This window comes from Podarcis raffonei, chromosome 1 (genome assembly GCF_027172205.1).
Source record: "Podarcis raffonei isolate rPodRaf1 chromosome 1, rPodRaf1.pri, whole genome shotgun sequence".
Lineage (NCBI taxonomy): Eukaryota > Metazoa > Chordata > Lepidosauria > Squamata > Lacertidae > Podarcis > Podarcis raffonei.
The window spans coordinates 28,791,593-28,805,518 of record NC_070602.1 but is presented as its reverse complement, the minus strand read 5'-3'; the positions used below and the strand labels follow the sequence as shown (position 1 = coordinate 28,805,518).

Here is a 13,926-nt window from a genome sequence, read left to right as displayed (position 1 = left end):
TACAGTATATGTGTGTAAATATATATATATATTTGGAAGGCAGATACGGAGAGCGCTCTGGGATCTTTTTCAATCTCCGGATCTTTTTCAATCTCCGGAGAGGCTGCAAAAGAGAGTTTGGGGGACAAATGAGTGTGCTGCTCCTCTGTAGGCCTGCTGCTAATCCATTATTTTTAGATAAACCCTTCTTGGTTTTGCTTAGCACAGGCTTACATTTAACTTCCTACAATGTAGTTATTCTCTGGTTTTCCAAATCTGGATCACATTTCCACTTTTTCAAGAATGCCACACTTGAAAGGATACATTTTCTACTCTAGCACTGCAAATCTTTTACTTCCACAGATCTGATGTATGTATGTGTAAGCAGAAATATAGCACGGTGTCAGGCTAAATTCTACTCAAAGTGACACCAGGCTGCTGGGTTGCAAATGAAAGCAATGTTTTGTTTGTTTCCACTGGATTACATGCATATGTAAATTTCATTCCTCATGCAGTGGATGGGCCTAATGATCCCATTTCATTCAGACATTCTCATCAGTCCAGTAAAGGACTGTCACCTCAAAATACAATTTTAAAATGTAACTTTATTTATCAATTTGTATCCATTTTTTTTTTTGACATTTTCAGAATGGCTGCTCTCTGAAATTCTCTCGCCGCTTCATTGACCATTTTGGTTAATGGTGTATATTATTTTTTCTGAGGCTGGGTGAGAATCGGTCTTCAATGACAGGCAATGGCCAAAGGAAAATTAATCTTCCAGGCATGCCAGAGCTTCCTATTCAAAATGCTGGGTTCTAGGAGGATGACAATTAGGATTAGAAGCAGAGATCAGTTGTAAAATAAAAAAAATAAATATCTCCCCTTCAGCTTGTCAGACAGAGGCAATATAGGCACAGTCACAGCAGAAGGGCATGACACAACTCTTTCGGGACTGTACCACTTCAAACATCTTTTGAGAGATCAGTGCTTCACCATAATAATAAACACCCTCTGCATTGCAAAATGGCACATCAAGGACATCGCTAGTCCAGAGCCTTTCCTCTTGATGTACTAGTTTTCAGTGTGCAGGGAGATTTCTATGTTGAACATTCAAACATGGTATCCCTGCATCTGCAGTCTGAAATGGTTCCCATGGCAAGAGTTCACATCACGTGATTCTGCTGCATGTGTAAATTGGTTTGTACTTAACACCAAAGCATCACCCTTTACAGCTGAGCTTTTCTTGAGTAGTCATTGCAGTTTCCATGGTTAATTTACCTTGTTAAACGTTTACTATTTTAAAATAGTAATATTTGCTAAAATATTAGCAAATGGGATACATTTTTTGTGGTAGGTATGGGATTTTTGATATTTTTCACCAGCACTTTCAGAAGAGGGTTAGTAATAAGGGTTGCTGTGTCCATCCTATTTAAACATTTAAACAGGCAGAGCAGGGCAGCACAAAAACTGGGATGTCTTCTTGTCATGCTACTAACATTTCATAATCTTTGGTGACCCCTTTGCCCTGCTGCAATATTGGATGGTGTGGTGAGGCAGTGGCACTCATCTGAATTCTAGTTGGTTATGTCACTGCTGCCTACCAGAAGGTGAAGGAAGGGAGCAAGATGGATATTGTGGAAAGGCCCTGGCAGTGCCCCTGTCTGGCATTCCCACCAGTACACCTGCACTGTGCCAACTTCACAGCTGCCTCTCGCTCTACCTCCTGGTAAACAGTCACAGTGCGACCAACCAGAGGTCAGATGAGCATCACAGCCCTACTGCACCATCTGCAACTGCCCTGCTATAACCCTTTTCTTCATTTATGGAGTGGAGGACAAGGATAATTGTGACACACCCTGCAGTACACATGGGGAAATGCTTCCCTGAGTATTAATGACCATCATCCAAAGGGAAAGGGCATGATGGCATTGCAATTGCAGTTGTGCCATCTTATGTCCCAAACAGATATTGACTGAAAATCTAGATGCAACATACTGGGGCTGCTGTCTACTAAACAGATATGCAGTCATTTATTTTAAAAGCAAATGGGAGTCCACTTTGTAACTGGTGTACTTACTCCGGCATTTTCAGTGTGTTTCAGAATGGGAACAGAGGACAGCTTTTCTCCTCGCCCTCTGTTGTCTCTGCCTGAAGGAGTTTGGTAGGTTTATGAAACACTGCAAAAGCCTGTTAAGCAGCCTTGCACTTAGCAACTTACCTGGCAAACATAGGTGACCAGGAATTCCATGCAGGAGAGTCAATAGGCTAGCAGAGGAGATAAGGGACTCTCCATCTTTGCTCCTCTGCACCTTTTATTATTCTGCATCTCTCCATAAGCCTAGCAGTGAGCAGTAGACATACTATTCCCCACCTTCTCTCATAAAAGGACATGTTAAATTCTACCCATCTTTCCCCCTTCTTCCCAAAATATCTGATGCAAGCAGTCACCACGCCTTCCACAATTAGGCAAGCTTCTCCCCACCCTCCTGAGTACCGCAGGTGAGCTACACATCGTTTCTGTTAGTCCAACCTCTCATGTTCTGTATGTCTTTCCTGAGAGTCACCAGTTCAGCCGCTTTAAAGAAATCTGGAAATTGGGGGACGGGAAGGACCACCCCCAGGGAATCGTCAAGCAACAGCCTGCACCTGAGAGATATATTCGGTTGGTTAGAATAACTGAGCAGCGCTGGAGGGTAGCAGTGGCTGGAATAACTAGGAGAGAGAAATGGGCTTGGGTGGTGGGAGGAGGCAAGATTGGAATCGCTCATGCTGGTATATATTTATGCGGGGTTGAGAGATATGGATGGGGAATACATTTTTGATGGGCTTTTGGAAAGTAAGTATTGTTTATATTTTATCATTTTGATCCAGTTTGGGATGGGTTGGGGGGGATGGAGTTGGAACGTTGATAAACTTTCTCGGGGTGGGGTGGGCAGGAAGCAGCAAAAGGAGAATGGGAAGGGTAGGCAGCTCCCTTCCTCCTAACAATCTATATGGCATGGTTCCCCCCAGACAGTCCTGCTCATATTGTCCTCTTCTCACTCTGTGTGTGTCGGGCGCCCCAAGCCTTTTTTTGAAAGACTAACACTAGACCATTCATGCAATGTGTCATTTTTACTAACCGACTAATGTACTAACACCCTAACGACTCATCTTTGCTTTTAGTTATTTTAATTAACAATCGTTCTGTTCACAATTTTTTAATTTCCTTTCTTCCCCCCTTTTCCGCAAAGCACTCAGGCATTGGACACGCTATGGTAAACAAACTACATTGTCTGGTAGATATCATTCTTATTGTCTCTTTTTTTGGGTTTGCCGTGTGTTACCTCCCTCTACCTCTCCATCCCCCACCACCCTGTTTTTCCCCTGACCCTTTATACTTACCGTCCCCCTTTTCTTTTCTTTTTCTTTGATTTTGCTGTAAATACCCTTTCTTCCTCTTTTTTTCTTTTTTCTTTAAAAAAACATTTTCTTTAAGAAAAAATAACACCAAGAAGCAAACAAACAAATACAACAGTTCTGGAAATGGGGTTTGGTCATCTTTCTTCATTGGCTTCTTCACGACATTCATTTCTCCCCCTAAAAATATATTTTTAACTCTGTTTCCAACCCCTCAGTATTTTTGCAAACTCCTCTTCTACCTATCTTCTCTCTCTTTTCTCCTGGTTATCTTTCTTTTGCGCTTTCTCATTCTGCCTCTGCATTTCTTTCGGATTCTCTGAAGGTTTTTAGCTCAACAACCATGTCAGGGCCTATAGTTTGTTGTGGTGAGGCTGGTCTTTCCCTCCCCTCATCCTTTTGTTGTGGCGACAGCTGTTGTAGGCAAAACTGGCCGGAGCATTTCCTGTTCTTTCCGCTTCTAACCCTCTTCCTCCTGCCGGCTCCTCTCCATATATTTTCTCTCTTTCTCTCCCTTCAACCTTCCACTTGCCATGGCCAAAAGGAGCTCAGCCAGTTGTTTGTTTCAGCGCATTTTCCGCATGGCATGCCCACCTCCTCAGTCCCCACTCGCCATACCGGAAGCCTCAATCTCTTTCCCACCATCTCTTTTCCAAGCCACAAATAACCTATTAAAACAAAACACACCTCATTTTCACTCCCTTCCTCCCCACCCTGCTCCCCTTCTGTCTCCCTTCACCACCCACCATGTGTTATGGGGCTTGGGATATTTTAGGCTACTTCTTTCTTTTTGCCCTATACCCCATTTTCTGGTAAGGTCTGGATGGTTTTTGTTTTTAAGTTTAGTTTAGCCCTTTTATTCCTTAACTGCATGCAAGTGTGAAAAAGCCCTCTCTTTCTCTTTCAGAATCTCTCTCTCTCTTCTTCTGAGCTTTGAATATCACTCGCATGGGTGTGTCAAAGTTTGGTGTGTGCGACTGTGTGTGGTGTGTGCATGTTGCCATTTTTATTTTTATTTTATTCTCTCTCTCTTTCTCTCTCCCGTTTCTCTAATTTGCTGGTGTGTGGTTGACTTTTTTCTTCTTTATTATTACTATCTTTCTGTTAAATCATATTCTCTCTCTCTCTCTCTCTCTCTCTCTCTCAGTTGCGGTCTTGGGTGGTGGGTGGTTGTCTCTGTAGGTCCATAGCATGCTCCTCCATAATGTATTGAAAGTGAGACCCCTCCCTTCCCCTCCCCTCCCTTCCTGAATGCATGACTATCACCATACCGTGTGAGCAAAAAAAGAAAGAAAGAAGCAAAATCAAATATATCAACTTCGTCTTCATTAGTGTCTTTACTAACAATCGTAACTAACAATAATCACTACAAATAACAGCTAATTAATCATTTTTTAATAAAAAAAACAGCTTTCAGAAGCTCTCAGAGGAACAGTTCAATTTTCTGGCCTGGTTAAACAACGGGAGCCATTGCGGCAGATTAGAATAGCTCTTCTCAGCTTTAGCGCTATTGAACTAACAGCACAGGTGACTGAGGAACTGAAGGGACAGGGCAAAACAGCAGACCAGAAAATGGAACTGAGCTGCACCGAGTAAACAAACCTCAGCGAAACGTGTGTGAAAAGTTGCACAAAAAGTAGGGGAGATGACTTGCTCTTTCTAAGAACTGTAAGGTCATTGCTGGGAATTTTGTTTTTTTCTTTTCTTTCTTTTTTTTTTGTCCATTGTGTCCTTCAAACAGGTGACAATCTCTGTGGATGGAATCCTCACCACCACGGGCTACACACAAGAGGACTATACCATGCTAGGCTCAGACGACTTCTTCTACGTAGGTGGGAGCCCCAGTACAGCTGATTTGCCTGGTTCGCCTATCAGCAATAACTTCATGGGCTGCCTCAAAGAGGTAAATGTTTCAAACTGTGGACATTCTGTTTTTTGACAATTATGTACCCCAACCAAGTTTTCTGCAATTCCTTTACTGGATATTATATGTACTAATTGAGAACTACTGTATTTCCCCAGGCGTTTTCCCTCATGTCACCAAAGCACTACCATTTGCACATTAACAGGGGACATATATGCAGGTTTGGGGGAAGTGCACATTTTCCCGAAACATAAAAAAAACAAAACTGTTGGTGAAGAAGAACCTTAAGGGGAGAACTCCAAAAGTCATCTACTCAGTGCATACAGAATTTTGGGGGTGGGGAGGGCTGGGGATAATGAATAGAGTATTCTTGAAAATGGTGTGACTAATTAGCTGCAAAATGTGGGCTCCATACTGCAACTCTTTATTGCAATCTCACATACAGTTGCTCCTCTAGGCAGCAGTGACAGTGACATCTGGGTAGCAGTAGTGACAGTAGTAAAACAAGCCACCGTTATCATGTATTCCACAGCCAGGCCTCTGTCACTTGAGCTAATTGCAGATTCAGCAGCTAACATTCAAATACATCAGCATCTGGTGAAGGCAAAGAGGGCCTAATCCACATACACATTTTGAGCTCAGGCTAGGGGGTGGCAAAGAGCAGATCTGAGTGGAATGAAAGCAAAGAAGGACAAACCGAGGCACTTGAAAAAGGCTGTTGGGGTTGTTGTTTGTAAGATGATCCCAATTTGTTAGCAACTGTTGTAGACTTTATGAGAGAAAGAAGGGTTGCAGACTGAACCACAGGCACATATCATGGACTGAAGGGGAAATATTGCACAAGTGTGGGAAACTTCTTGAGCTCCAGCTGCTGTTGGAACGTCTTCACACCTGAAATAGTAGAATGTCATAGCAGAGAGTTAAAAAAGAAGCAGAAGCAGAGAAAAAGGACAGAGAAAAATGGTAAATGAAATAAAGGAGAAAACTCTGTGCATCATGAACTAAAAGAGGGTTTGGGATTTTTACCCAGTCTGAGGGCGACTACTGCACTACATCTAAAGAAAAGTGGTTTTTTTGCAGGCACTGAAAATAGTACAATGAAGGCACTTGCCTGATATCAATAGGCAGGGAGTTCCAAAGTGTAAGTGCTGCCACACTAAACGGTTAAGTGCTTACAAATGCAGAACGGGTATTATGTGGCACAAGTAACAGTGCCTGTTCTACTGATTGAAGCAGACTAGTGGGTGTATATGGGGTAAGGCAATGTCTTAGGTATACTGGTCTCAAGGGCTTTTATATACTAATAGCAACACCTAGTACGTGGCCTGGTAGCCAATTGGCAAGCAGTGCAGATTGCTGAGCCTAGGTGCTTTATATACTGACAGGGTATTAATCCTTATTGTTGGGGCAGTGTCCTAGTTAGACCAGCCTCTACTGCCTTTATGTGTTTTTTGTAAAAAAAAATAGCAACCCAACCCAGACCCTTCTGCTAAGGTCAAGTTGCTCAGTGCTCCATTAGCCCAGCGCTGGAAAGTGAAGTGCTAGGTAAGACAGTTGCAAATGCCCTATCTCCATAATATTCAATGCTTCTAGCCCCCTCCTCAGTCTTAAGCCCAGAGGCATTGGGGATTATGAAGATAGCAACAGCTGTGGCCATCTGGCCTGTTACTTTTCCTTATGGTATTGTATGTATGTATGTATGTATGTATGTATGTATGTATGTATTGAGGGATGCAAGCATCAGCCTCTGGCATTTGCCCTGCTGTGCCGGGTACTAATGCCAGGCCTGAGATCTGGCATATTTCACCTGAGGATTCTGGCCACAATACCACCCCCCCAACTGGAGTAAAACTAGCAAGGAGTAAAGTGGTTGAGATGGTAACTGGCGAACACAGTACAAAAGGAGAATTGGGATGGCGTAATTGCACCCATTAAATCCATGCCTCCTTTTCTGATTATTAGCCATTTCAGACAGAATGGTTTTTGCATCCACTCTCTGAACAGATGATTAACGGTTTAATCTCTAATAACTTTACGTTTTATGGAACCCTGCTAGGATTCTGCATCTGGTGAGCCAAGCTATTTAAAGCTGTGTTAATTCTGTTAATTGCTCTACGTTTATTTGGATTGCTGGCACCTGCGGGCTTCGGGATAATGTTTGGGGTTTATAGTCTCCCTGCTCCTTGCTGAGGAAAACGGAGAAGGACATTTTCCTTCAGCTAGAACCAATAACCTTGGCAGAAGGTCCTTACTAAAAAATGTTTGTCCTCAAGACTCCCTCTCCTACCACAGCTGAAAGCAATGATTTGTCACTCAGAGCACCGGATGTTGGCTTGGCTGGAGAGGCAGCCATCCTGTTTTGCATCCATTTGCTATTATAAAAAGGTGGTGGCCAGAGCATCAAGGAATGGTGCCAGAGCATTTGAAAGGCCGGTCAGTTTTCTCTTTGCATATTACACTCCCAAGCCAGCTGCCAGCACTCCATTTTCCCTATGCAAAGGGCCTGGGCACTTTGAAGACACAGATGTGTGTGCATGTGTTGCAGGGAAGCTTTTGAGTAATTTTTGAACCCAAACTGGTAAGAAGCAAAAGCATTAATTGCAAAGCAAATTAAGTCCATTAGATGTTTTTGTGCGTGCCAGTTGCCTGAAATTGGGGGCAGCGGGACTGTATAAACTAGCGAAGCTGTGCTAAAACCACTGCTGAGTAGAATATCTTAAAGGGGCTGAAATGGCCCATTGAGTGTGTGTCCCCCTCCTTTTTCCCTGATGAGACTCAAGGCATCTCACAAATAAAAACAAGAATTGCTAAAAACGTAAGAAAAACAATAATTAAAAAACAATTAAACATTAATAGAATTAAAACTACATGCATATATAAGATCTGTTTAAGACAAAACAACACAGCACCAGTGCTTTCATTAAAAGCAGTCAGTTTCCAAACACTGGAACAAGAAGGTCTTCGCCTGCTGGCAGGAGGACAACAAGGAGAAAGCCAATCTAACTTCTTCAGGGAGGGAGTTCCAGAGTCTGGGAGCAGCCACCAAGAAGACCCTCATTTTATTTTATTTTATTTTAATATTTTTATTAAGTACAAATTAGAAAACATACATACTCACAACAAAAGAAAATACAAAAGAAAAAGAAAATACATCTAACCAAGGGAAAAAAATTAGGGAATATTTTGTCTCTTTTCATATTTACAAGTTATTTATACCTCTATAAAATGCTATTCACAATAAAGCAGTAAAATGAAAGATAAGATATCAGAAAAAAGAACAAAGAACAAAGAAAGAATAAAGAAGTAAGAGAAAAAGATCATAAGTGAAAATTTTTAAAAATAGATAAGTACTCACAATACATAGCCATTTTCCATCTATATATTCAATTGTATAATTTCATCTTGTCCTTATCTACCTTAAATAAATTGTTTTGTTTTTTAAAGACTTCCACCGTTTACCTCACACGTTTTTAATAATCCGTTCATCAGAAGACCCTCATTTTAAAATGGTGGCATGAACATCTTCTTAGGAATGAAATCCAGTAGGGTTGTTTATTATTATTATTTACTTATGGAAACTTTCTCTTCTGAGATGATCACAGGAGCCAACTCCTAGGGGCCAAGGGGTCTTCGCCCCACCCAATAAAATATTTGAGCCCCCCCCCAAGTTGATGAGCATTGCCATTCAATTGTGTGCATGCACTGCGTCATGTGACTATGTGGGGTGGGGTTTATCTGTCCCCCCATATTTCATTCAAGTTGGCACCCCTGGAGATGATCCATTAGTAATGGGCTTCCACCATTTGTTCCTGATAGTTGGTGTATCTTTGTGAAGGACTACATACAGTTATAGCAAATAGAGAGATATGCTAGCTCCATCTACAGAAGGTAGGGGCTTCTGGATCATGAATAAAGATCTGAGATGAAGGCAAGTTTGTAATTATACAAAGACATCAAGAAGACTGCAAGAAAGTTAACTTGTCATGAGGTCTGGCTCATATGACATGCTAAGGTAAACTGTGGCTTAGTGAGACCACATGAGTAGAAAGGATCATGCAGTTGACTCCCAGTCCTTCTTGCTGCTAAACCTTGACTGTGCTGAGCTAAGCTCAGAGACCAGATGCTGGGAATCACAAGTGGAGAGAGTGCTGTTGTACTCATGTCCAGCTTGCAGGCTTCCCACAAGTATCTGGTGAGCTGGTATAAGAACAGGATGCTGGACTAGGTAGGCCATTGGCCTGGTCCACCTGGGCTCTTCTTAATATGTTAAAAGCTCAGATTTGGCTTTGTGTCTTGTCCAAACTGGGATTTGTGGCTAAGCTTTCTCCACAAAAACCACAAGCTGTAGCCAAGAACAAACCTTGGTTTGACTTAAGGCTCCTCTGCACATCCCTTCCTAAAGCCCCAACTTCCCACGTCTATTTTATGTGTTATTATCAGTGAAGTCATGCCGCAGCAAGTTGGCAACTGATCTCACGTTCCATTATAACAGGACCATCCACCTTGCTAATTTGTTTATTGGATCTAGTGTCCTGTTGCTCATATTGAAAATCGGCAGAAGTAAGGAAATCACGTGCACTTTGCTTGCTTCTGCTGGGACAAGTAGTTGTTCACATTTGACTGAACAAAATATCAAAACAAATACTGTCATTTCCCAAGTTTTCTGAGGTCCTTAGGTGAGATCCTGGCTAGGCCCACATCCTTCTGATCAGTGTCACCACTGCCCCTCTCCTTCTCACCTTCCTCTGTAGCCAATTCACTCAACTGCCTAGAGAATGGCAGTGAGTCAAGCAGAAGCTTTTACTTCCCCTCAGTCTTAGTGCTGCTATGTCATGCCATGTGGACAGGTGACCAGGGAGGAGTGGCAAGCAGTAAGACAGGCCAAGGGACTCCTAGGGTCTGGCACTGGCCTCTCCTGCTGAGCACTGGAAAAGAGAAGCAGCCCTAAACTCTTTTGGATTACTTCAGATCCTTACAACACTCTTGACAAAAGTGAGAATGTGCTGACATACCCCCATCCCTGATTTAGTGAGCTGTATTCCTCTATATTCCCTTTTAATTATTCTTTTATATATTATGCTAGAAGTGTCAGCACTCTGAAACAAGGTGTCTCTTTCAAAAAACACACCCCTCAACCTATCTAGGCCTAGCCTGAGCCAAGCAGACAGCATTGAACCTGAACATTTCCACTCAGGAATCTCTAAGCAACGGGATAAATCCAACAGTGAGATTCCAGCGTTTATTTCCCTGCAGCTTTGCAGCCACAGAAGTAACTGTGAAAGCTGATCATTACTGCCTGAAAGCACTCCCTGTTCAGCGCTCTCAGCCTGTGTGGGGTCGTCCCTTCCTGGAAATTTTCAAAAGCAGGGAGTAGTTTTTACCAACCTCAAATCAGTGGACTGGTGCTGAGTAAAAAAGGGGGCTGATTAGGGACTGGCCCACTGAGACACACTTCAGAGAATCATAGACATTAAAGGCAGCAGCACCTGCTAGGCCTCTTGTCCATCTCCTCTCGCCATGCACTTCATTGTTCCGTTCTCTGTATTAACATGAAACATTGCTACAAAGAGCTATTTAAACCCTGTCTTTTGCTTGCCAGGTTTTCTATTCCCTCAGTTTTTGCAGCAGAGATTTCTAAGGACAAATAAGAGGTCTTCATCCCTCTCCACTCCACCCCACTTTTTATCTAGGCTTCCCTTTGTGTGTTGTTGCCGAAAAGTAGCACCATGAATGCTGCACTTAAATGATTTCTATTGTATCTGAAGTTTTCTTAGGTTTAAAGGAGGTTTACGATGAACACTAAGAAAATTCCCTTTCTTACTCTTCTTCATGTTTGGAATGTTAAAAGTGTAGGGAATAGGTTATAATACTGTATATTGCAGACCTTCAGAAACTGTCCATCAGAAGTGTATGGTGATCCACCGGGGTCCCAGTAAACATCCTGTTTTCCCTGTCCGCCTGGGACTGAAGAGACATGGGCTACAATTCCAGAGTTTCCTGGGAAGAGGGCTGACTGTTAAACCACTCTGAGAATTGTAGCTCTGTGAGAGGAAAAGGGATCTCCTTGCAATTCACCTTAACAAACTACACTTCCCAGTAGGGGAGCCAACTTGAATAAAATTTTGCTGGACAGCTCTTACCATCTGTTGCCCCATTTGAAAGAAGTACTTCCTCTTGTTTGCCTTGAATCTCCTATCCTTCAGCGTCCTTGGGTGACCTCCTATGTCACAGTTTCCTGACAGAAACAGAAGGGGAGAGTGGAGGCTATGGTTATAGCTGCTCTCTTACCTCTCCTCTCGCTCCCCTCCATCACATGGCTGCTGAGCATCAGCAAAACAACAGAAAAATAAAACCAGAGAATTTGGAGGCTCTTCTTTGACAATTCCCAAAAGATAACCTGGAAACACTGACCTAGAGTTTATGTTGAGTAATTCTACTGGTGCCACTTCCAGAGATGTTAATGGAGAAGAAGCAGGAACCACCAGAAGAAGCTGAAGAAACCTGCTTCTGTACCTCCTTTTTTAGGAAACAAAGTGCAAAACTGATTAAGATGCACAGTAGGGAGGCACCACACTTTAGAAACCACAGTTTAGAAACCAGGGCATTATGGACATTATGGCACCTGATATGACACACAAAATGGCACCTGCCCACCCTCCAGGGAAGAGGGGGTGAATGAAGCCCTACATCAGGAACAAGAGTGTGTGTGGGGGGGAACTAAGATCTACATCAGGGACAGCATGGAAAGTGGAGGTCTGCTTTGGGAACAAGAGGGTCGTGTAGGCAGGAACAGCAGGCAGTGCATTCCTTGGAGGCCAGATCTTCTGCCCCGTGGATCCTGCTGCCTGAGGCAGTCACCTCACCTTGCCTCACGGGTGGGATGGCCCGGTCACAAACACATTAAGTAGAAAACACTCCTCTTACTAAACAGGAACAAGGACCCACCATGTACACATGTGGATATTAAGGGACTTTGAAAGCTTTTGAGTTGTCTGTAGGTTATGTCTTGTATTTTAAGTGATATTCAATGCTTTCTCTGTTTTATTTTGAACTATTGATAGCTGCCCTGAATCTTCAAGATGAGGTGGGTTAAAATTTCCACACGAATGCATTTCAAAAAGAGAATGGCACTAATCTCACCCACTCCAGGCACAAATAAACTAGTTCACAATTCCATGGAGAAGGCAGGCACGTGCCAAATGGAAAATATATATGAAAAGTTGGGATAAATGCACCCATAGGTTTGTGTCAGCATGCATGCAAGCACAACCACATTCATGTGAAGAGCACTTGTATAATTTTCTATGAGTATCGGCATGCATAGTGTGCCTAGTCTGCATTGCAAAGTTGTAGAATTCACAACCACAATTGTCACTAAATAATCTGCACCAATGTGTGAGTCACCGCTGAAAGCATGTCTGTGTGCACAAATATATGTACTGGGAAATGAGGGGACATATACAAATATATGAGGCTGCCTTGTACCAAGTCAGACATAGGCCCCTTTATTTTCTGATCAGCAATCTGGTTGTCTCAGGCAGGGATCCTTCTGAGCTCAACTACATGGAATGTTTTTGGATTGAGCTGGTGGTTGCAAATGGAACTTTTTGAGCCCATTTGCAGGGTGATAGGGATGGAATGATGGACAGGGGAGACATAGACACCCCCTCAATCTTTGATGGACTAAATTATTCTTTTAAACCTTCAGGGGATTCTACATTGTAATGTACCATCTTTCCACAGAATAGTGTGGGGAAATATGTTCCCAAAGAGAAAAAGAAGAGAAGCGGGTGAAGAGAGAAGCCTCTGCTGTTGGTCATTGTAAACATAGGGTGGTATTCAACTAAGAATAGACCCATTGAATTTAATGGACCTAACTTGATCATGCTTGTTAACTGCAGTGGGTCTGCTATGATTAAAACCTAGTTGCATACCAGCCCATAAATTTAAACAATATGCAAGCCCACCCCTGAAAATGGTTTAAAGTGACTCCCAGATTTTTCAGCCTGAGAACGGGGCTGCAAGGATCTGCAAGACGATCCGATCCGATATCTTTATTGTCATTGTTCCTTGCGGAACAATGAAATTGAAAACTACATAAAACTACATTAAAACTACATAAAACTACCAGAAAACTACATAAAACTACATAAAAACTACATAAAACTGCTACAAAACTACATAAAACATTCAAAACCCCCTAAAAACTCTAAAACCCCATTTTAAAAAACACTATACTACAGAGACCCCTTATGCTGCGTTTAGAACCAGAATTGCATTAGCGTAGAAACTGTTTTTCAGGTGGCTAGTCCTGGCCTTTATAACCCTATACCTTCTTCCAGAAGGCAGAAGCTGAAAGAGATCATTTCCGGGGTGCGTACTATCATGTGCTATCTCTGCCGCTTTCTTATGGCACCTGGCAGCATAGATTTGATCTAAGGTGGGAAGAGTGCACCCAATAATTCTCTCTGCAGTCTTTACAACCATGGATAGCATTGTTTTTTTCCCTGGCCATGTAGCTCCCAAACCACACACACAGACCATAAGTTACTACGCTCTCCACAGTGCAATGGTAGAATGCCATCAACAGGTCCTTTGAGAGATTGTTTTTCCGGAGGATTCTCAGAAAATATAACCTCTGCTGTGCTCTCTTCACCAGGTCTTTGCTGTTCTCTCCCCAGGTT

At 42.6% G+C, this 13,926-nt stretch overlaps 1 protein-coding gene across 19 annotated transcripts in view; it reads left to right on the top strand.

Annotated features, from left to right (window-relative positions):
* Positions 1-13,926, top strand: part of NRXN3 (neurexin 3) — a 1,132,087-nt gene that overhangs the window by 341,835 nt on the left and 776,326 nt on the right. For 15 of the 19 annotated variants that reach the window (XM_053378036.1, XM_053378027.1, XM_053378045.1 and 12 more), the window contains exons 6-7: positions 3,213-3,236; positions 5,120-5,281. In XM_053378036.1, the coding sequence (XP_053234011.1) occupies positions 3,213-3,236; positions 5,120-5,281 (186 nt within the window). The remainder of the gene's footprint in view (positions 1-3,212; positions 3,237-5,119; positions 5,282-13,926) is intronic. The other 4 variants (XM_053378001.1, XM_053377975.1, XM_053377926.1 and 1 more) reach the window with 1 other exon arrangement.